The sequence below is a fragment of the Channa argus genome, chromosome 1, assembly GCF_033026475.1.
Source record: "Channa argus isolate prfri chromosome 1, Channa argus male v1.0, whole genome shotgun sequence".
Classification (NCBI taxonomy): Eukaryota; Metazoa; Chordata; class Actinopteri; order Anabantiformes; family Channidae; genus Channa; species Channa argus.
The window spans coordinates 18,777,105-18,800,864 of NC_090197.1; the positions used below are offsets into that span (position 1 = coordinate 18,777,105).

A 23,760-nucleotide genomic window follows, 5' to 3' on the forward strand; every position below is an offset into this window, starting at 1 on the left:
GAGGGAGGCAAAACTAAAAACAATACAAAAAGCAGAAGCCAATTGAATGACCTTCGCGTGAATTTAACAGCTGGAATTTACCCTTTTTTCCATCAACGCTCTCACCTTTTTTTTTAATAGGTGGATTAAGCATTTTGTTGACGTCACAATATGGTTCTTTCAAAAAAAACGTGTCCTTCCAACCTTGGCTACCCGCCCCTTTAAGTGTGTTCTCAATTGTGATTGGGTAAAAAGAATGCCCGTCACGTTGCGTCCAAACCAAACCCCTCCCTGGCCACGACGCTCGGGAGCAGCCGGAGCCCCAGGTAGGCTACAGTTTCAGATACTGTATGTCTCTCTGCTCTCCGAACAAGATGCTGTAGCTTTCGCCAAAGAACTGTAAGCATTTCTTTTTATTAATACTCGTAACTCATCTGACGTTATGTCTGTTTTCGCTGTGATTGTCCTGCTTCCGTTTCAATGAAGCCCCAGAGTTGAGAGTGCTCCTGTCGTGTCGCCAGTTCGCCGTTTGAGCGCTGGTGTGAAATATCGCTTTCGATAGAATTATTAATGGACTTCTTCGGGACGTTTGGTGCTAAATTGGTGTGCGATAGTCTCCATCCTGAGGTTTAATGTGATGCCTGGGGTTTTATCGAGGATTGGTGGGCGACGAGTTTACGACCACATGGTTTATATTGGACATTTTGCCTGCGCTGACAACTTTGAATTGCTGCGTTGGCTGTTGGCAGCAGGAACTGAATTTACACGGGACACCTGTGGTTTCTCCCCCTGTGGAGTTTGTCCTCATTAATGCCTGGCTGACTTTATCAATCACTCGGGTGGCTGTGCTGAAAACCATCGCTAGCACAAGCAAACTATTCTTCTTCTGTTTATTCAGTGTGTGCATACAGGGATCATTGTGAGGGTATACTTTGTTAGTTGGGTCATTCAAAGCTGTTTTCTGTTAAGTTACAATATGGCAGAGTGTTGTATTTCACATGTAGGGCAGTATACTTCCTTTTTTTATGCATTTTACTTTCAAAGAGCAATTTGATATCCACCAGGCTATGCTTTTAAGCCGGAATGAAAGACATAAACAGAATGCAAGTCTGATAATTACTAAATTCTTTCAGTTTTCAGAAATTAGTATTTTCAGCTTTTCAAATGTGAAATAAATGACATTAGACTTTTATAACAGTACATTAAATGTCTTTGGGTTGTTGGTTTAAACAAAATGAGCGATTTATAAAAATAAGAGGTCACCTTGGACACCAGACATAATGTGATTGCGATTTTGTACTTTCACACAACAAACATGTACGTGATTAATCATGAGCAGGATTGGCAGGATAATTAGTAATAAAATTAACGGTTGGGTGCAGCCCAACACTCCATTCATTAAAGAATTATGAATTGTTCAGTGTATTTACATCAGGCTTTTTTTTGTTTGGAACCTGGGTGGCTATATTTATACACCTCTAAGTCCAGACAGAATCAATTTGTGCATAGGTGGTGGTGGCATCACTATCACTGTACCATTCAAAGATCGCCCGTATGCACACATTGCCAACCTGGTGTTCAAGCATACCATGTTGTGTAGTGTAAACAGCTCGGTAGCCCTGAGGTATTTTGTCATCATATGGTAACTGAGGGTAAGGCTGGTTGATAAAGCTGTAATGAAGTGATGGAATATGTGTAGATTTCTTTAATTACAATAAATATTGAAGGACAATGATACAAGGTGGCTTCAATTACCAGAAATCCCATTTATGATATACTGACTGCAATACAATTAATATACCTCTCGTTTTATACATTTATAACTGCTAATGTTTGGTGTCTCTTATGTGATCATTTGTTGCTTCTCTGCTTTAAATAATTTAAAACTGAATATTTTTGGATTCTTGGACTGTTTCTCAGACAAAAACCTAGTACTTTTAAAGATGTTCTATTGGGCTCTAAGACCGTAGGATATTTGGTAGCCTAAAGGGGTAATCAATTGATTGAGAGAATGAATAGCAAATTTACCTGTGAATTTATAGTAGTAGTAAGAAGAGCCTAGTGAAAATGTGTCCTGTTTCATTTCTGGGCGTTAACATGACACACTGATTTATTTCTCTCCCACTTTCTCCTTTACACAAACCTGCTTAAAAGCTGGTGAATACAGTAAACTCCTGCCTTGACTAATTCACCAAGAGGCCACTTTGAGAATTGCGTTTCTGTGATCCCTTTTTTAAGGTTATAGATGTGCCCTATTTCCAGCCGAGCTGAGTGTCGTGAAGCCATATTGTCATAATCACAGATCAGGTTCTATAAATAACCTGACGTTTAAGATTTTCCATGAAGAATAAACAAACTGAATATTTTCTTGCCTTAGGGTTTTTGTATCCATAGCAACTTGTGATTGAGCAGTAACACAAACTGTCCCTTGTCTCAGCAGGAAAGGCACGGAAAGACATGTTTTGTAATGAAGCTTTATGCAAACACATAGGCTATCTATCACACACAAGAATCTAAAACCATGCTGGTTCTCAAGCCTGTTCTCTTTTCGGCTCTCTTTAAGTGCCCATGAAAACAAACTCACGGTTCAATGGTATTTTGGGCCTGGTTTTGTCCTCTTTGATCCCTAGTTTTTCTCCACCTGCATGCTGAAAACACAGGTGCGGTAGAAAAGAAAATAAATTGTCAAACAAGCCAGAGCTATCAGCCAGTTGTGGAGCAAGTCAGAGACAATCTCACAGGTCAGATAAGCCAAGTCCAACCAATCCAAGAATATATGCTGCCACGCAGCCATTACACTTCTTTGATATAAAAATGTATGAGTTGATGTATGAGGCAGATATGATTGTCAGATGTTAGTTTATTTAAAGCCTATTATACTGGTGCTCAGTTTTATAATCAGTGGATAATGCAGAGCTTCAACACCATGTGCAAAAGCTTCACTGGAAGGTGCTTTATTGGAGGTAGAGTCACAAATGAGCCATCTGCAAAGACACTTGTGGACAGGCGGGCTAAGTCCTGCTGCTGCAACAATGTGTATTGGCAAAAACCAGGTGGAGTGGCTGTGTGTGTGTTTTTCATGCCAGACTGGAAACTCCAGCCTGTCTATTCCTCAGGCTATAGCCTTTGTGTTTCAGGATGCACTCATAGAAACTGCTGAACAACCTCAATGGCTTTGCTTTACAAAAGCCACGTGGCTTCCGTAAAATATGAACAATATGCTCAACTCTAATAAGATTATTTATTTATTTATTTATTTATTTATTTTTTACATTTAACTTTTAGTTAAATGATGCCTTCCTTAGCAGCATTCACAACCTGTTTTTGGAGCAAAGCTTTAATAGAAAAGAATTGTTTTGTTTTTCAGGAGACATTGATTATCAGAAATTGAATTAGCAGAAGGAAAAAGTCTATTTTCTAGCTGCAAGTTGCTCTGTCTTCTGATGCTTAGCAGGTCTGTGATCACCATTTAAAAACTAGCTTAGGGGAACCTCTTGTTTCTGTTTACTTGTTGAGAAACATAAATATGTCAGAGTGGGGGGAAAAGGAGGGAATACCCAAGTTGGATTCATTTGCAAACTGTGGGTTGGTTGCTTTCTAAAAAAATAACACCTCACTTTTGTTATGCTGTATGGTCTCGCATGTAGACCATACAGCCATTGTCTGATTCTGTCAAACACCTAGACAAAACGAGTTTCTTTGACACAGGCATCTGTTTTATCCCTCCCTCTTATCAGCTGATTTTACAAACCCAAATAGAAACACATGCCAAGTACTCACTTTTCCATCTCTTTGATATCTTTCATTCGCCATGTGACTCTGTGACATTGACCCTTTGCCACAAGAAATTTACAAGGGGCTGTGCCCTTAATGGTTGACTTCCATTACACAAGACTGGGGCATAACCCTATCTCTTCTAGTCTTACATGACGCTCTGTGATGTACAATAATCGCTCAGTCGTAATAAGTGTGATGTTCAGGGACTTATGTCATATTTACAGATTTTAAAGTGCTCAATAGTGGGTAGTACTAAAGCCTAATAATTTTTACCCAAACTTGAAATGAGGAACTGTCATGAGGCACTGACACTTCAAACTAAATCTCTGCATCTTTGAGGTTTATCTCTAAGGAAGTGTGTTGTTACAGAGTTTGCTGCTAAATTGTATGAAAAGGAGCAAGACTGAGAAATGGAAGTCGGGGCTGAATGATGATGTTTATTGTGTGTATATATGATGATTGTATTTGCAAATTACCTATTGAGGCCCTGGGCTGCTACATTGCACGTCAATGCAACATGTTAATTGGTTAGATCTACCTTGCTTAAAGTCTAGACTATAAAAAAGTGTATTCACACGGATGTAAATATGCAGAAAGTGTGTGTGATAAATTCCTAACTGCCATAGCCATAAAAGTGTGAATATAACAGGTTGATGAACTAAAGCATTTTCAAGTTCTCATTTGAAGCCTACTCGAATATGTCTGTCTTTTAATCTTTGCTCCAGGTCTGTGAACTAAGTGGGCCGCCCATGTGTTTCACTCTGCTTTTAGCTGAGGGTTGACTGTAGCTAGTGGTGTGTTATGGTGTGTTGGGGAGGTATCGAGGCACAGACATTCTTTCCTGTTGATGACTCATGTCCTGGGCATGGTACTGACTGCAAGCAAGGCCTTGGGGAACTGCAAAATACACACACGTTAAACCACAAAACCATTTCCAGAGGATGTAGTTGGCAGCATAGTTAAAATCCAGAAGTTTACACAAATTTGCATTCATGCAAGCACACACAATGACCACAGGTGTTCCCTATCTGTATTAGTCCTCAGGAATGTGCCCAACTAATAACCATAGTACACACCCACACAAACACACCTGAGTTTAGTTTAACTACATCAGCAGACACAGGGAGTGGAACACATGCATAAATGTATGCATACAGCCAGGTTGGAGCATGTTATTTGTGTCAAGGAGCGGAATGTATGTTACATCACAGTGAGGATGTGGCAATTCCAGTCAACCTATAATATAACATAGCTCATGGTTCCTGGGCTGTACATCTCCAGCCAAGATTTTACCCCGGAACTGTGCTTTGTTTTTCTTCTTCTTTTTCTTTGGGCTGTTCCCTTTCAGGGGTCGCCACAGCGAATCATGTGCCTCCATCTAACCCCGTCCTCTGCTTCCTCTTGTCTTACACCAACTAACTTCATGTCCTCTCTCACTACATCCATAAATCTCCTCTTTGGTCTTCCTCTAGACCTCCAGCACCTCCAACCTCAGCATCCTTTTACCGATATATTCAGTTTCTCCTCTGAACCATTAATTTTCTCCTCTGAACCACCTCAATCTGGCCTCTGGCTTTATCTCCAAAACATCTAACATGAGCTCTCCCTCTGATGTACTCATTCATGATCCTGTCCATCCTCATCACTCCCAAAGAGAACCTCAACATCTTAAGCTCTGCTACCTCCAGCTCTGCCTCATGTCTTTTCTTCAGTGCATCTGTATCTGAACAACATCGCTGGTCATCGCTGGTCTCACCACTGTCTTGAACACCTTTCCTTTCATTCTTCACCATTACCTCTCTCCGTTGCTCTGACCAGTTGACCCCAAGTACTTAAAGTCCTGCACCTTCTTCACCTCTGCTCCCTGTAACCTCACCGTTCCACTTGGATCCCTCTTATTCACACACGTATTCTGTCTTGTATGTATGTAGTCATCCTCTTCCACGCCCTCCTCACTTCACTCTTACTAAACTTTACTACTTCCTGCTCCACACCAGTCGCCTCTTCTCTTGCATTTTCTTCATTCATCAACTCTTCAAAGTACTTGTTCCATCTTCCCATCACACTCCTGATTGCCTGTCAATACATTTCAATCCCATTTTACACCCCAGCATCCTTTGTTGTCTGGCTACACTATCCCTTACCAATACTTTGCAATCACTGAACTCTTCCAGATTGCAATATCTACACAAGATGTAGTCTACCTGAGTGCTTCTACTTCCACTCTTATGTAACCGTATGTTCCTGCCTCTTCTGAAAAAAAGTGTTCAATACAGTCATTTCCATCGTTTTTCACAAAACCTACCTCCATCTGTCCCTCTCTGTTCCTGTCCTGAAGACCTAATCTGCCCATCAGATTCTCATCATCTCTGTTCCCTTTAGCAACATGTCCATTGAAATCTGCACCACTCTGCATCACTACATCTAACTCAATCCAGAATTTCTCCTTCTCTGACTCTCATCTTACCTGTGGGACATAACCAATAACAATCATCTCATCTTGAATTTCCAGCTTCAGACTCATCACCCTATCTGATACGCTTTTCACATCCAGAACATTTCTCACAAACTCCTCTTTCAGGATAACTCCTACTCTATTTCTCTTCCCATCTGACGTATGGTAAAACAACCTGAACCCTGCTTCTAAGCTTCTAGCCTTGCTACTTTTCCACCTGCACACACAGTATATCCACCTTACTCCTCAGCATCATATTAACCTCTAGCCTTCCCTGTCAGAGTCCCAACATTCAAAGTCCCTACTGTCAGTCCTACGCTCTCAGCTTTCCTCTCTCTGCCTATGAACATGTTTTCCTTCCCTCTCCCTTTGACCAACAGTAGCCCAATTTCCACCGGCACACAGTCAAAAACATCACCTAGACAAACATGTTTATTTGTGTTTTTTTTTTTTTTTTTTTTTTTTTTTTTTTAAACTAACTTTTTGTCTTTGCTCCCCCTCCCTTCAATCTCTTTCGGAAATGCCAACCAACAACAACATGCAGAAAAGCATGCATTATCGAGAACACAGATGGTGAACTACAATTAAATTAACTCGGCATGATTTTAAACTTTTGTTCAGCTGATAACTTGGTCAGCTGACTAAAGTAGGGTTTGAAGACAGACTGTTTTTAATCATTAACTTGTCAAATGCAGTCTAGTAGGGCTTTTTTTAAATGTCCTAAATGTGACGTTACCTTGCATGGTTACTTCAGTACAACACCTGTTCCTCCTGTGCATCCTCTTGTTTGAAACCAAAATATATTCAAATGACAGAAGTGACTTATCTTGCTCATCAACATTGAAGTTTGCTTATGCAGAGGCCAATTTCACTACAGTTAGCTGCACTGAAGTTAAACTTGTGTGTATCTTTCCTTATCCACTTTCACTCACATTCTCTGTAGGTCGGGGAGGGTCAGAGCTCTGGGTGTAAATTCTATTGGAATGCTTTTCTTATTATTGTAGGGTTAAATCAACAACTGGATATCGAATTCAAAAATTTTGCTTCGTTAAATTGCGATATTGATTTTAAAATAAATAATCTTATGTATCTTGCTTCTTTTCTAGTTTGGGTAGTACATGTACATAAATGTCAATAAACTTCCCTTTGAACTCCAAGATGATGTCCTCTTGAGGAGTTTTTAAGCTAGAAGTAGAGGAATATATTAATATTGGGAAGAAAGAAGGTTTAAAGCATTATTGTATGTTTTGATACTAAATTAAAGCCATAGCAATCAAGTTGAAAATTTGTGAAGTCGTGCTTCAAGTGACTTCCTTTCTGTATCTGTCTAGTTCTGTGTGCTGCTAACTGCTCTTGAGCTCAGCCTTTCTATTAGTCTATCATCAGTTTGGTTTAACCTTTCTCAGCAGTGCTGACTGTTGTGGCATGGCCTTCAAAGGTCAAAGTGATGCTCCTAGCGGCTCTACTGTGATCTCTGTTGCTGCTGTTTCTACAGAAACGAGACTAAGGTGGGCAGAAAGCAGTCACGTCGCAAAAAAATGACATCACCATCGCCCACTCACAGTGACAGCAGCGGGTCCTCTAAGCATGACAGCAACCAGGTATGTGTGTGTGAGTAGATCTATGTACTGTAAGTGTGTGAATAAAAAGTGAGCACAGCCAAGATTAGCATTTGAGCATTTTTTATCTTCTCATTTAATAAGAGCTGACATCAGATTTGCTTTTTAATTAGGGATGTCCCGAGGCTTAGGACAGTATCAGGCATTGGGTCTGATCCTGCCTTTGTGTACTCTTAAAACTTCTCAGATACGCTGTATGATACCACATTAGTGGAAAAATGTCTGTGGTATAGAACCGTTTTGAGGTAATTAATGATGACAAAAGTAAAGCCGAATGCAAGCTCTGCTGTGCTAAAGTCTTAGGATCTAGTTACTAACAATCTAAAAACTGTCCAGCAACTCATTCTACAAGCCACTTGTATCGGTGTTATGGGCATACCTATTTTTTTTTATTAGTATTCTGTTCACCATAAACACTATCTGTGATGAGGATGGGTTCACTGTTTACATGATAATTGTGCTGATCAGTTTCTGTAACGGAAAGAAGTTCACTCATATCTAACTCGTACAGCACTGCTCTGTCTCCCTACAGGACAGCTGGGAGATTGTGGAGGGGCTCAGGGGAATTCCTGCCAGCGTGCAGGAGCCTAAAAGACAGGAGGGTTTCTTGCTCAAGAGGAGGAAGTGGCCCATGAAAGGTTGGCATAAGGTGAGCACCTGACCTGCCCTTCTTAAAGCCTTCAACTGGAAATGTGCATATACATCAGAAGAGTAATCTGCTTTCTTCTCCACCTCTGACTAGATTTTGACTCTTTGGTGACAGAAAACTCTGCTTCCTGACTTTACTTTCTTTACTTTTGACTGTCTTTGTGCTGCTGCAGAGGGAGAGCCAAAAAAGAGCTGATCCACAACATAAACTGTGTTTATCCCCCTATGGTGAAAGTGGCTTGAGTGCTTTGTAGTGAAAAGTGCTTTGTAGAAGTCTGAATATGTGTCTGTTTCATTTTCTCTGACTTTGTTTCAAAAATGAGGCGGCATCTTCCTACTAATAACCTTTCCCTCATTTAAGTTTTCACTGCCCAGTCTGCAGTCTTTTGTTATACGCGCTATTTGAGAAAGCTGATTAGAAACCTGGTTACATGCAAACAGGGCAGAGAAACTGGTCTTCTGTGGGAGAAATCTACCTGTGGAAAATCCGGTTTCCATAATCCCCTGCTCTGATTTTGTAGACCAGTTTTCCCATTTACATGACAGCCGACTGTTACTTGGTTAGACACAACTTGTTGTTACAGGAAACTGTTGCCATATTGCTGTTGGCATGTCTTGATCCAAAGAGCTGTTTTCACGTTGGGCAACATAGGTGTTGTACAAAAATATTTGTCAAATACTGAGCATCAAGGTAAAGGCTTCATAAGCATTTCTGAGGTTTTTGAGAACACTTTTCTTTCTATTTTGTATTTTCGTCACCGTGTCAATCAAGGGTAGTTTTACTTCTTAAAAGGAAGAATAATGATCTAAAAATACAAGTATGTTTGTTGTGCTTTTATTTCCCATTAGCCATTTATTTCATGTTAGTCTTCCCTAAATGTCTAGATAAAAGGTCTGACCCGCTGTTGTTGAATACCTCAAGCTTCTTTTTTTGACATTTCCTCCTCTTTACCATTATAGTCGTCTGTATTTCCTTTTTTCCATTTTTTTTATTCCCAGCTGATTATACTGTAACCCTGACTCATCATGTTCCCTGTCTTTTCTCTGTGTGCTCATGCATAACTGGAAACTTCTGCCTCGTAACATGAATTGCCACTTTAATAGACCATATTTTAGCCCACATTGGTGCTTCAAGTAATGTTCAAGTGCCTTGCCAGTATTAATTTAATTCTAAAACCAATGTGAATCTGGGTGCTTTGTATGATGTGGCAGTGAACACTTACTTTAAACTGCTGTTGTAAAATTTGAATGAATTGAAGGCTGGGAAAAGTGGAGTGACAGATGCAAAACTTTTCTAAATCTTTTCTGTCTGTGTGGTAATTGTATAACTAGACTGCACGAAACCAATGATTCAAGGTTATAAACAACTGAAAACAGAGTAATTCATGTAAATAAATGAATGTTTTGAATGAATGAGTTTTATATCTTTCCACCTAGAGATTCTTTCTGTTGGAGAAGGGCATCTTGAAGTATGCAAAGCGTGGAGCTGATGTAGGTATCCCCTCAAGAGCACCATCTGCCTGTCATTTTTGCAAACAGACATATGCTTAAAACAAGTGTGTTTTCACAGCTGAAGAAGGGAAAGCTTCATGGCTGCATAGATGTTGGCCTTTCTGTCATGTCAATAAAGAAAAAAGCCATGTGTATTGACTTGGACACAGAGGACAACATCTATCACCTAAAGGTAAATCTCTTTCTTTCTTGCATGAATTATTTAAGTATAGTTGAAATCATTTCCTCTTTCCTAGTGATCTACTCAAAAGCCCCAACACCCACATGCTTTCTTTCATTTCCTGTGATTGTTTCATACCATAACACTTGGAGAAAGCTGCTCTAATTTACTGCTCCTAATATGAATTTGTGGCACCCAGGTAAAGTCTCTAGAGCTGTTTGAGCAGTGGGTGTCGAAGCTTCGTCATCACCGTGTGTTTCGACAGAACGAGATTGCCACGTATCCCCATGAAAGGCACCTCTTCCACCCCCATGCCTCACCTTCCCCATCACACAATGACTCCCTGAGAAAAGTAAGTTTGCTTGTTTTAGCACTTGTTTGTTGCAATAAATAAAAGGCTTTGTTGTTTCTATTAAATTTGATTCAGTAGGAACATGTTATCTGCATTTCATCTGTCTTTCCCTGTGAAATAGAGAGCTACTCTTACCAAACAGGCATCAGTTCACCAGACTAAACTCAGTTCTTGGCTCCACTCCTCAGAAGACATGGACAAATGCTGCAAAGGTGTTTTTTTATTTTTTTGTGTGTGCGTGTTATCACGGTCCTTTCTTCCCACAATAATTGTCTCCTAACTTGCCTGTCACTCTGCCTTGTCTACACTTTTTCTTGCAGTGTGTCTTTTATGTTAATCACTGAGCCTGCGCACACCCAAACCTTCATCTAATAATAACCTGTCTCTCACTCAGACTTGGAGGAATGTGAGTCGTACCTTCTCGAACTCAATCTGTTGTTGAAGAGCATGGAAGTCCTCCACCGCACATACTCAGCTCCAGTCATCAGTGCACTACCAGTAAGCAAAATCAGACCGATTATTTTAGACATAATTAGTGCTGAATGGTTAATGTTTTTGTTTTTTTTGGTTTTTATTCATTAGCACATTTTGGCAGTAGATATTTTGAGTCACAAAACCTGCCATTTAAACGGTTTGGATTTCTACAGTAATAAGGATTTCTGCTGGAGTGACATGCAGAGATCTGCCCCTCCCCTGCCTGCAGAGAAAACAAGTGAGGGTGAATGCAGAAAGTTTAAGTCAAACAAATTTAACTATGGTGCTGCTAACCCTAATGAATATGTCCTCAGAAGAAGAAAACCCTGATGTCAATGAGCAAAACATTTTGATATATTTTTTTAAATGTGCGTTTTATGTGCGACAAGAACACGAAGCAAGGTGATAGCATTTTTATCTGCATTTAGAAAAATGCAGCATTTGTTTGACAAGTTAATGATTAAAAACATGTCTGCTAATACAAAGCTTTAATTCTAAGTGTGGCAGTTGAGCCAGGTATTTGCTGATTGTGATTGTTGGCCATATAGTGACAATGTCTCTTCAAATTAAGTTTGGTCAAAATTTGAGATAATTTAATAGAGTTCGTAGTGGAAGTTTGTTGTATGTGCTTCCGAGAACATTACTGTGAGCGTGAGAGAGGGGCGTGCGTGTGCGTGTGTGTGTGCGTGCACACTTATTTTTGGCCATCCTATTTTTCTTTGCAGTACCTCTTAAACTCCATTAGCTTGGATGGGGAGCATTGGTGGACAGCCATTTTAGGATCTCTCCAGAGATTTTCAGTTGGGTTCAAGTCTGGGCTCTGGCTGAGCCACTCTATGACATTCACAGAGTTGTCCTGTAGCTATTCCTTTGTTATCTTGGCTGTGTGCTTACCGTCATTGTCCTGTTGAAAGGTGAGCCGTCGCCCCAGTCTGAGATCCAGAGCGCACTGGAACACACTGGAATTCATCAAGGATGTCTCTGTACATTGCTCCATTCATCTTTCCTTCGATCCTGACTAGTCTCCCAGTTCCTGCCGCTGAAAAACATCCCCACAGCATGATGCTGCCACCACCCTGTTTTCTGTAGGGATGGTATTGGACAGGTGGTGAGTGGTGCCTAGTTTCCTCTAGACATGACACTTGGCATTCAGGCCAAAGAGTTTAATCTTTGTTTCATCAGACCAGAGAATTTTGTTTCTCATGGCCTGAGGGTCCTTCAGGTGGGCTGTGATATGCCACGTTACAATACAGGCTCATTGATTGGTAGGGTGCTGCAGAGATGGTTGTTTGTCTGGAAGGTTCTCCTCTCTCCACTGAGAAATGCTGGAGCTCTTTCAGAGTGACGTTTGGGTTCTTGGTCACCTCCCTGACTCAGGCCCTTTTCTCTCGATCGCTCAGTTTGGCCTGGCTTGCCCTCTCTAGGAAGAGTCCTGGTGGTTCTGAACCTCTTCCATTTATGGAAGGGCTGCAGAAATTTTTCTGTACCCTTCCTCAGATCTGTGCCTTGATACAATCCTGTGTCTAAGGTCTGCAGGCAATTTCTTGGACTTCATGCCTTGGTTTTTTCTCTGACATGCATTAACTGTGGGACATTATACAGTATGGACAGGTGTATGCCTTTCCAAATCATGTCCAATCAGCTGAATTTCCCACAGGTGGAGTGCAATTGTGTAGTAGAAACATCTCAAGGATGATCAGTGGAATCTGGATGCACCAGAGCTCAATTTTGAGTGTCATGGCAAAGGTGGTGAATACTTGAATACTGTGAGAGAGTCAGTCACATGCCTATGTTGTAAATAACAATATAATGTTAAAACCTATAGACATAATTTAATGTTTCTGTATCTGTGGTTAGGTCACTACTGAATGGTGTTTTGTTTTCTACCTTCTAATATGGAAATGGTTTGTGGTACCACAGGTATCTACTTATGAAATCCCCAAAAAAGAGAAGAGGCCAAGAAGGTGGCGATCCAAAAACAACGGCAAAGACTCCAAAGCAACACTTCAGGTACATGTAGTTTTTTTCATCATGACTATTAAATATTAGCTCACAAATATACAACAGTGGAAATGAAGAGGAAAAAAAATCTTAAATCTTTTGACCTTTCTCTGCCCACCAGGTCCCAAGCTGTATATCCTCTCAGTCTCCTCGTCTCCACGCATCCAACCCTAACCTTTCCACTACTGAGACCAACACCCAGGAGACTTGTACTGATTCCCCAGACTCACCTACAGAAGTGTCCCGTTTACAGGAAGACTTCTGCAGGCTGGCCAGCAACAGTGAGTCGTTGCTTTTAGTGTGTGCAAGGTTGCTTATGAAATGCTTTAACTGCAAATAGAAAAATATGCTTACAAGTGTTTGCTTCTATATGGTAAGACAGTTTCCATGACAACTGTGTCTGTTGTCTCCCTCTTTTTTTCTGTCTTTGGCATTTGCCTCTCTCCAGTCCATGTTACTCTAAAATCAGCCTTTAGTTCCCTGGTAGCAGAAAGAGACAGACTAAGGCACACCATCGACATGCAGGCCCCCCAGCCAGCACAGGTCATGGGCTTAAAGACCACCTATGCCTCCGTGAGTGACCTTGCCATTCAGAAGTCACGATTCTGCATCATTACACCAAAATTAATTATACCACATGTGCAAATTTTCTCTTAACAGGAATGTCCCAGTGACTCCCACTCGCTGGTCCACCAGGTGTCCAATGAGAGCAAAGCATCAATTCCAGATTCGATCTCAGAATTCTTTGATGCTCAAGAGTACCTCCTCTCCTCCTCCTCCTCTGAGAATGAGGTCAGATACACCTCATTCTCGTACAAATTGCAATAGTTAAAGCGAAGGCAGTGATAATTTATTTAGACTGGTAACATGCAAATCACAAAAAATCTATACACTGCAATGCAATACAATTTTAGCCTTTTAAGCCTTCTGTTCTGTTCGATTGCTGCTTTACCACCATTTATTGTGTGTCTACAGGTGTCCGACGATGACTCTTACATCAGTGATGTCAGTGACAGCATCTCCATGGATACCTGCAGCAACGAGGGAGGCAGTGAGAGACACAACTCTGGTACACAATAAATCAACAAGTTGTGTGTCTGTGTGCATGAAAACAGAGAGAAAGACAGATGGTGCAAACAGACCTAATGTGTTCACAGAGCCAGGGCTCGTCTGTCTCTGCATGCTTGAGTGCGTTTGTGACTAAGCGTGTGTGTGTGTGTGTGTGTGTGTGTGTGTGCGTGTGCGTGTGTGTACGCCGGGTTGCACTTTTGTGTATTTTTCTGAAAGTGTCAAATAATGAATGTGTGGAATCTGATGCATTACTCAGTGGCTCAGAGAATGTGTTTAACATGATCCCCGCCAACTTCCAAACTTGTTTACAATCTCAGTGCGATGTTTCATCATCATAGTGTAAATGACAAAGCATCTGTACTCAGGCATAACTTATTCTCTGTTGCAGATGGTGTTTGTTTTATATTTCACTGAACAAACCTTTGCCTCTACATAGGACAAAACAAAAATAAAATTTAATGGCATGGTCTTTGTGAGTATATGATTTTAGAAGTATTTAGTATTACTAAGTGAAACTGAAGGAAGCTGACATTTGTGTCACTATTTTGAATTAGATAGTATCTAATGCAAAGAATGCTCATCAAAATGAACCACTAAAACAGATTTGCTCCAGCCTTGTACATTCTGAAGGAATCACATTTCAATGCTGGCTTTTAAGTGCTGTCTCTGAAGCTAAAGTACATCCTCATCGCTGTTAAATAACCTCAGATACTATCAGTCTTGTACATCTATAGACATTGTGCACATTCGTGTAAGGATATTTCACTGATTTCTGCTCCTGCACAGCTCTGTCTAAAGTTCTTCAAAATATCATTACCTGCACATGTCTCACCTCTCCACCTTTTTCCCTCCACAGTCAGCAGCGTGGTGAGTATGGCTAATCGGCGCTCCGCTTTGCCCTCTCCCAGTCCCACCAGCAGCGTGAGCTTGTGGAACATCCTGAGGAACAACATTGGTAAGGATCTGTCCAAGGTGGCCATGCCAGTACAGCTCAATGAGCCACTCAACACTCTGCAGAGGCTGTGTGAGGAAGTGGAGTACAGCGAGCTGCTGGACACTGCCAACCAGACTCAAGACCCTTATCAACGCATGGTGAGAGGAAAGAACCCATGTGTAAACCTGAAGTAGCCAGTTGGAAGTTGCTTGCTTATTTGAATTTCTTAAGTAGAGCAAACAAGCAGACAAAAAGATAAATATAAATGTAGATGTAGTGAAATATGAATAGCAAATGTGTTTTGGGGACTTTGCTTTAGCACAAGCAGCTTTTAAAATGCTATTCTGATGTTCATCTTTAGCCCTGTGTGCGCTGCCGTTAAAAGCTTTAATAAATAATTAATTTTTGCTCACTGGAAGCATTCACTTATATTTTGTTTTATTTCTGTCTGCTTCTGTTTGGAAGAGCTCGACACCTTCTCTTCGTCAAATCAAATATAATGCACAGACACACATTTACCTGCACCTAAATATACACACAATATTATTTTTGCAATCATAAAGATTACAAACCTACAATGCCATCATATTCATATTGCCAATACTTTAAATAAACACACATTATTATTTTGTAAATCCTATAATTGCTGCGTAGCAAAGGCAGGGCCGACGTTCATCCATCCTCTCTGACTTTTTAAACAGGTTTATGTTGCTACGTTTGCAATAACTGCCTATGCATCCACCTACCATCGAGCAGGAAGCAAACCCTTTAACCCTGTCCTAGGAGAGACTTACGAGTGTGACAGATCTGACAAGGGCTTCAGGTTTATAGCTGAACAGGTAGAGTTAACATAATTTGCAGCAAACATGATTTCACTTGAGGAATGTGTTCATTGCATGATAGACTACTTTTATGTTTACTTTACAAGAAGTTTTCAATTTTGTATGTTAAGGAATTTATGTCACACTTGATATAAAGTAACATGCAGTTGTTGTGTAGTCATTTGTTTAGAGTTATACTGATTTCTCAAAATAAATGTAGCAATAGTTTATACCTGGGTAGAAAAGCTTTATAACAACAGTTTTTGATTGTGGAAAATTACACTTGTTGATGTGCTACAAGTTTTATAGTTTTTGATGTGCATTTATCTCAACCTCCTTTCTTAATTTCCCAGGTGAGTCATCACCCACCTGTGTCAGCGTGTCACTCTGACTCAAAGAACTTCACCTTTTGGCAAGGTGAGAAAGAGAGTTTATTCAAAAGATGCCACTTTCTCTTCTCTTGTAAATCCTATCATAGTCACCACACTTTTGTTGAGTGTATTTTCCATGCTGTAGGTCATTCTAAAAAATGAAATCTTCTGTTGTGGGATATTAGGTTGGCTTTGTGATATCATTGGAACTTTCCATTGTATGTATGTATCTTAATTGATATTTATATTTTACAACAAATTACGTTAGTCATTTAGCAGAACCTTTTATCCAAAGCTACTTATAGTGAGGTACAAGGCAAACAAAAATGTAAGATTTTTTTTTTTTTATTTTTTATTTTTTTTCTCAAGGAGAAAACATCAAAGCAAAGTCCTGTCGGAAAATGTTTACATTTTATGAGATGCAAGTACAAGAAACAGCAGAGAGGAATTTTTTTATTCATGTTTTAATACATTTAAGTGCATAGGAAAATGCAGTAGACTTCTGTTTTTAGCAGTTTATTAAAATATTGGGAGTGAGTTTGGTGAGCGTGCAGAGTTTGGTAGCTTGTTCCACCATTGTGGGATCAATGAGCTGAAAAGTTTTGCTTGATGCTTTCTATGCGGTGCTGATACCACCAGACACCGTTCATTGGCAGAGCACAGTGGACGGAAGGGATTGTAGACCTGAATGAAGGCGGTGAGGTTACCAGGAGCTGTTGAGTGGTCACCCTTCAGGCAAGAGAGAGAGCTTTGAACCTGATGCAGGCAGCTGCAGAAAGCTAGTGTAGAGATCTGAAGAGTGGTGTGAAATTAATTCTTTTTGGCTGATTAAAAATAAGGTGTGCTGCCGCATTTTGGATCATCTGGAAGGGTTTCATAATGCATACTGGTAACCCCATTAACAGAGCGTTGCAGTAATCAAGGCGAGATATGACTAGCGCCTGTACAATGAGTTGGGTTGTATATTCTGTGAGGTAGGGTCTGATATTTCTAATGTTGTAGAGGGCAAATCTGCATGCTTTAGAGACTGAGAAATTGTGGTCCTTAAAGCTCAATAGGTCGTCGATGATAACCCCTAGATTCCTGGCCAACTTGGTAAGAACAATCATTGTAGATCCAATGTTGATGCTGATGTTGTGTTGCGTTGAAGGTCTGGCTGTCTGGCTGGGAAGACAAGAACTTCGGTCTTGGAGAGGTGTAGCTGAAGATGTCTCTCTCTCATCCAAGCAGAGATGTCAGAAAGCCAGGCAGAAATGCAAGATGAGACAGTGGAGTCATCTGGTGAAAAGGACAGAAAGCAAATAATATAAACCAGGGATGTAGTATAGATTTGGGGGGGGGGACCAAGAACTGAACCTGGTAGAGAGGCTTTGAAAGTTAGAAACATGGCCCTGCCAGGACACTTTGGAGGTTTGTCCTGATAGGTAAGACCGAAGCCAAGCTAGAGCTAATCCAAAGATGCATAAATCAGAGTATGGACAAGAGGATCTGATGGTTCACAATGTCAAAGGCTGCAGATAGGTCGAGTACGGTTGAAACAGAAGACTGGCCTCAGGCTTTTGCACCTCGAAAGAGATTCCATGATAATCAGGAGTGAAATTGAATAAGAGAGACCAGTCTGTAAATCAAGAGAAGGCTTCTTAAGCAGTGGGGTAATCTGCGGCTTGATTGAGGTCAGAAAACTGCCTGTTGTGAGGGATGTGTTGATGATTTGTGTAATAGCTGGCATTAGTGCGGGTGCAACTGCTTGAAGGAGAGTGGAAGGGATCGGATCTAGTGCCGGGTCTAGAAAATGAATGAATGAAGAGAACTGCTCCGGGTTGAGAGACCTGAGGTTACGGCGGAATGTTACAAGTGCGATAGGAGAATGCAAAGTTCTAGGGATGATGACTGAATGAATACGTGATCCGATACATGCAGAGGAGTGAACAAGATGTTGTCTGTGGTGCAGTCCCGGGTGAGAATGAGGTCCAGGTTGTTACCAGCTTTGTGGGTCAGTGGAGTGGAGACCAGCCTTAGGTCAAACCTGTTTAAAAGAGCAAACCCGACAGCCGCCTCAGGTTTCTCCAGGTGGATGTTCAGGTATACTGTGCAGATTATACTAATGTGACCTCATTCATTATCTCTGGCATTGTAGGTTTGTAATTCTCTCTGTACATAAACATTATATACATATTACAGAAGTTTCCACTGTCACAAAGCACTTTTCTATTATTATTTGATATATTGTCTTTTAGATGTCCGATGGAAAAATAAATTCTGGGGCAAATCCATGGAAATCGTTCCCATGGGAACCACACATGTCACACTGCCTGTGTAAGTTCTTTACTCCTTTACTTACTGTGTGTGGGAGTTTGTTTATATGTTGTGTGTGGGTAAGGGTTTATATTTCCACTTTTGAATGTGTAAAGTGTCCATGGAGTGTTAGTACACAAGTGTGTGTGTGTGTCTGTGTGTGTGTGATAATTTTTAATTTATCTTGTCTCCCCAGCTTTGGGGATCACTACGAATGGAACAAAGTGACATCATGCATTCATAACATCCTAAGTGGTCAGCGCTGGATTGAACACTACGGCGAGATGGCTATCAAAAACATTAACAGTGATGCCTGCCAATGTAAAGTTACATTTGTGAAGGTTAGGAAAAACATATTTACATTTTTTTCTCTATTGGGAAAGTGCTCTGTGCTCTTAACTGGGAATGAAGAAAGCAGAGGAGGTTTGGGTAAATGTGTTTTTATCGTTTAATCATGCAGAAAAAAATAGTGCCCCTTCAGTGCATTTCTTGTATAGTGTTGCATTATAAAAACTAATTCTACAGGAACTAATTGTAAAACAAAAAAACTTGTTTCTCCTCTGTTGGTGTGTGTTGATTTGTTACCTTCCCATAAACCTTAGACCTTGACTGAAATTTAGCCCTTAATTAATTGCTGTCATCATCTGAGCAAACCATCAAAAATTCATGTGTTTCATGTCATCTCAGACATGCTTGATGTTAGGGCTAATAACACCCTCTTGTGGATGAAATTGGATCTGAAATTCCACACAAGAAAACTGTGACCATGGAAAACTCAGCACTATGAGTCAAGTCCTCACTAATCGTGTAGTATTTTTTACACAGCAATATAAAATGCTACATTTAGGATAAATTTAGGCCTATTTCACTTCTTGTTTTTTTTTTTAACACTTTAAGGCAAAATCATGGAGCTCTACAGTAAATGAGATAGAGGGGGTGATTACCGATGCAAAGGGAAAAGTTGTGCACACAATATTTGGAAAATGGCACGATTCTGTGTTTCAAGGAGATCCACCTTCTGCCACATGCATCTGGAGAGCAAGTAAGTGGTTGATCATTTGTTAAACCACAGTAGATTAGTGAAAGAAAAAAATTGTTCTTGACTGACATTACAGCTGATCATGTGTGTTTTTGTCTGTATGTAGACCCTATGCCAGTGGATCATGAGCAGTACTATGGCTTCACCCAGTTTGCAGTGGAGTTGAATGAGCTGGACTCTATGCTGAAACCTCTGCTACCCCCGACTGATACACGCTTCAGGCCAGACCAGAGGTTAGACTTTTTAATGAAACATGTAAAAGGAGTCTAATTGGCAACGACAGGGTTTTAGAGCACGAGGATGAAGTTAGATAGATAAATAAAGATACAGATATACACCTTCCACATCTTTTCTAACTCTTCTTTTAGTCCTTGGTATTTCTCGAGCCTCTCGTGTTCATTCCCCCTGATGATGTTGTGATGCTATCACTTTTGATTGCTACATGACCAGTGCGTGGTCAATTATGGGAGGGCTCACTTCTTAAGGCAATTAATGCTACCGCTTACCTCGTTGCTTATGAGATTTGGAATCACGAGTCACTCTGGTTCCTACGTTACCTGAGTCAACAACATTTGAGTTTAGACTTAAGAATTTCAAGTGTAAATACAAATTTAAGCGTAATCATTTAGCATTTGGGAGGTTTATTGGGACTGGAACATGACGTTAGCAGTAGCTGCCACTGTTCCTACTAATGGAATTAATGGAAGTGTTGCTGTAGCTGCAAGAAATTTCTTTTTTCATCCTGACTCACTAACTCCTTCTTTATTGTCCAGGCTGCTGGAAGAGGGGAACACAGAAGGAGCTGAGGAGCAGAAACAGAGGATAGAGCAGCTCCAGAGGGAGAGGAGGAAGGTGCTGCAGGACAATAACATGACACACCAGCCACGCTTTTTTAAGTATGTTACTCTTAACTTGTTAATGATCCTATGAGTTAGTGTGTGCAGTCAGATAAAGTGTACATGTGTGCATACGATCACTTAAGATTAAGATTCACTAGATTGCAGCCAGTGTCATTTTTAGAAATACACACACACACACAGTCAGCCGAGACATTTCCATGCAATACTCAAGTACAAGTGACCAATTTAGGTGCTGACAGGTGGTTAAACCCTTAATGATAGATCAGCATTTATTAGTTGATCACATTTTGGTTAAAACCTAAATAGATTTTTGTATTAAAACCACCAGATGGTGTTAATGTTGTGTGATAAACAAACTGACTTAAAAAGGAATTATTACCCATCATGTCATTGTCTTTTATGTCACATCCATTTCAGAGGTGATACAATGTGACTGACTGCTCTTCTGTTACTCGACTCATCAACTTTAAGTTACACCCATAATATTCAAAATACATTCCTCCCTGTATTTGCTGACAATTTAAATCTTACATTTTTAGTATAATGGAAATAACCTGCATGTGCTAACAAATGCTAAAATAGTTTTAAATAGAAATACTTTTGACGTCCAGATTCTTATTTAGGTGAACTATGTTTTGTACTGTTACAAGCATTTTAAAGACACAAAGTTAATTTGATAATGTCATTGTAAGGTGATTCACATTAAAAGCGACTTCTAACCTAATTCTTAAACAATGTTTATATATGACACATCTCCCTAATTTAAATTTGGGTGATGTATGAATAATAGAAACAAATTTGTGTGTTGTGTTGACAGGAAGTCTAAGGATGACACATGGGTCAGTAACAACACATACTGGGAGCTGCGCAGAGACCCTGGCTTCAACAAATTGGACTTTCCTGTGTTGTGGTAACCTCTCCACTATCCTTTAGCATACAGAGGAAATAAAAACTGAACTGAGAGCATCATCCAAGTGCCCTGACCTGGTTAATATGCACCATGTCATGGCAAACCCATATGGACTTCTGCTTTCTCTCTCTGGACTAAACAGATTTTGAAAAAATTTGTTCTTTATTGTGTATTACCTTAAAGAAACATTGTCTTCTCATTATGATGACTGTAATTTACATATTGTCAATGTAGAGTAAGGATTCATATTATGTTTTATCATATCTTAGCATTTACCAAAGTGCCTTTAGTTGCAGTGCTGCACTCAATCAACTGCTGAAGCAGGTTTGCACTTTTATTAGGAGATTTTAAATATTACTTGTGTGAATGATGTCAGTATAACATGCAGACTTTGCTGGTTTAAGAAAGGATCACAGTTAGTGAACTTGTTTTTTAAGTCAAATTTGCTTAAGTATACTCCACTGAGTCCTAAAACTGTAAGGTTTTCTGATTGACCAGAATTACCTGTGACTGATCAGATTTCATTTTTAGGAAAATAATTTTTTGTTTAAATATGATGCCTTATAATGAGTCATGAGTGTCATAGGGTTGTGGATACAGGTTTCACTGAGGAAAACAGCAATAATATTCCATGTTCATAAGGGATGTGTGTCACACATAAGGATGAGTCACAGATATATTTGCTCCTTTTTGTCACTCAGGCAATTAATCCCACCCTGTGTAATGATCGCTTTCCCTCATATAAAATGAGATATTGTATATATTATATTGCTTTTCATTTCAGTTGAAAACAAAATTTGAAAAAAAGTTCTCCCCAGTTCTCAGTGTGGGTTTTCTCCAAGCACAGGTTCCTCCCACTGTCCCAAAGATGTGCAGTTGGTTTAACTGGAGAATCTAAATTCCCCAATGAACTGGCATCTACACAAATCTACCACATTATTAATATTGAATTTACTGGACAGGGGACAGCTGTATACCTACACAGCACATCGCACAGCCACATAATGTACTGAGTTTTCAGCCTGATCCCCATCCAACTGACCAATCAAACCACTGGTGTTGGTACTCACCTGGGTGCAGTGATCGACCAAAATTTTAAAAACGACCAGTAGTTATATTGTGGTCACCACACGCCTAGTCACCATAACTATAGCAACATTGTCCAGACATTCTTATGTGTTCACTTATTCATCTGCTGCCCCATTCTTTTTTAGAATCTGTGTCAATGGATGTCTGTCTTGGTCTGAAACAACCTTATCCCATACAAAGGTAAATGTCAAGCATTTCTGTCCATGTTGCCTGTTTAGATATACATTGCAAAGAAAAGTAATTTTTCTTTGGAACCACCAACCACAAGATAACACGACATCTGGAAACCCATCTGACTTCTGGTGCATTACTGACCAACGTCTTATTGACGGCACGTAAGAAATGCTTTGTTACAGTTTTCCCTGCAGCCATGATCTGATCCTCCCCCATGATGTCTGCCAGCTGGTGGAGGTGCTGCACTTTGCACCCCCTCGATGCAGCACAGCAGTGGCTGAGGAAGGAAAATGAATATATTAATAACAATAAAAAATTATATGTATACTGTTTTATTTAATTTTAAAGCTGTAAAAATGTAAATGCAGTGAACTGAAAATCTTTTCAAAACCTATTTTGATCATAAATAATACAAAGGCAACATGAGAAATATAAAGGTGTTTTGTTTTTTGTTTTTTTAACATTATGTTCATTTAAATTTGATCCTAGCAAAACATCTTGTTTGGATAGAGCCAACTAAAGACTGGAAAAGTTGTTTAATGCTGTTGGAACATCTCACAACTACCAGTGCTGGTCATATAATTAGAATATCTTCACAAAGTTGATTTATTTCACTAATTCCATTCAAGAAGTGAAACTTGTATATTGAGTGCTGTACATGCTCATACTTTTCATGTTCATTCTAATTATATTACCAGCACCTGTTGTTAGGTTAATTAAGTCAGTATCATTATTGGGGATAAAAAGAGGTGAGTCCAAGTCTCCTATGCAAAGAGAGAGACCCATATAAACATTATCCAGAATTGCTGCCCCCATCTCTGGACTGAGCTTATTTTTGTGGTCTGTGGTGTGATAAGCCAAAATTCGAAATTCTATTTTAAAATCATATACTGCATCCTGTTGATTATAAAGAGGAGAGGGACCATTTGATGTCGTCATAGCACAGTTCAAAAGCCAGCATGTGTGGTGCTGTGGGGGGCAATAATCCATATGGCATCATGAATGTTAAAGGATGTATTAAGGTTTTAGAGCAACAGACAGACAACACCTTTTTCGGGGAAGGAATTGTTTTTTTCTGCAAGACAAACCGAACCACAACAGCATGATTGAGTTTGCGGGCTATCTCAAGCAAAAGTGGGAATAATATGTTTTCAAAATAAAAGCAGTTTGTCTTCCCACCTCACAAACTGGAGCAACACTGTGAGAAGGTGAGTTGAGT

The 23,760-nt window shown here is 40.0% G+C and overlaps 1 protein-coding gene across 1 annotated transcript; it reads left to right on the forward strand.

Annotated features, from left to right (window-relative positions):
• Positions 1-262: 262 nt before the first annotated feature.
• Positions 263-22,044, forward strand: LOC137127671 (oxysterol-binding protein-related protein 3-like). Its single transcript, XM_067504979.1, has 22 exons — positions 263-378; positions 7,707-7,812; positions 8,363-8,479; positions 9,916-9,969; positions 10,049-10,162; positions 10,350-10,502; positions 10,624-10,714; positions 10,897-11,000; positions 12,897-12,986; positions 13,099-13,258; positions 13,426-13,550; positions 13,638-13,769; positions 13,953-14,046; positions 14,905-15,140; positions 15,684-15,821; positions 16,157-16,220; positions 18,412-18,490; positions 18,666-18,810; positions 19,367-19,511; positions 19,615-19,741; positions 20,282-20,404; positions 21,186-22,044. Exons 2-22 carry the CDS (start codon positions 7,750-7,752, stop codon positions 21,280-21,282), a joined length of 2,451 nt encoding a protein of 816 aa, XP_067361080.1. The 5' UTR covers positions 263-378; positions 7,707-7,749; the 3' UTR covers positions 21,283-22,044.
• The last annotated feature ends 1,716 nt before the right edge of the window (positions 22,045-23,760 follow it).

What these genes read in the sequence shown, in the direction of transcription:
- LOC137127671 (XM_067504979.1), top strand. Translation starts at nt 7,750, where the DNA reads ATGACATCACCATCGCCCACTCACAGTGACAGCAGCGGGTCCTCTAAG. An exon ending in CATGGACAAATGCTGCAAAG is followed by an intron (nt 10,715 to 10,896) that starts GTGTTTTTTTAT and finishes TCTCTCACTCAG; the next exon opens with ACTTGGAGGAATGTGAGTCG. An exon ending in CGCTTCAGGCCAGACCAGAG is followed by an intron (nt 19,742 to 20,281) that starts GTTAGACTTTTT and finishes TTTATTGTCCAG; the next exon opens with GCTGCTGGAAGAGGGGAACA.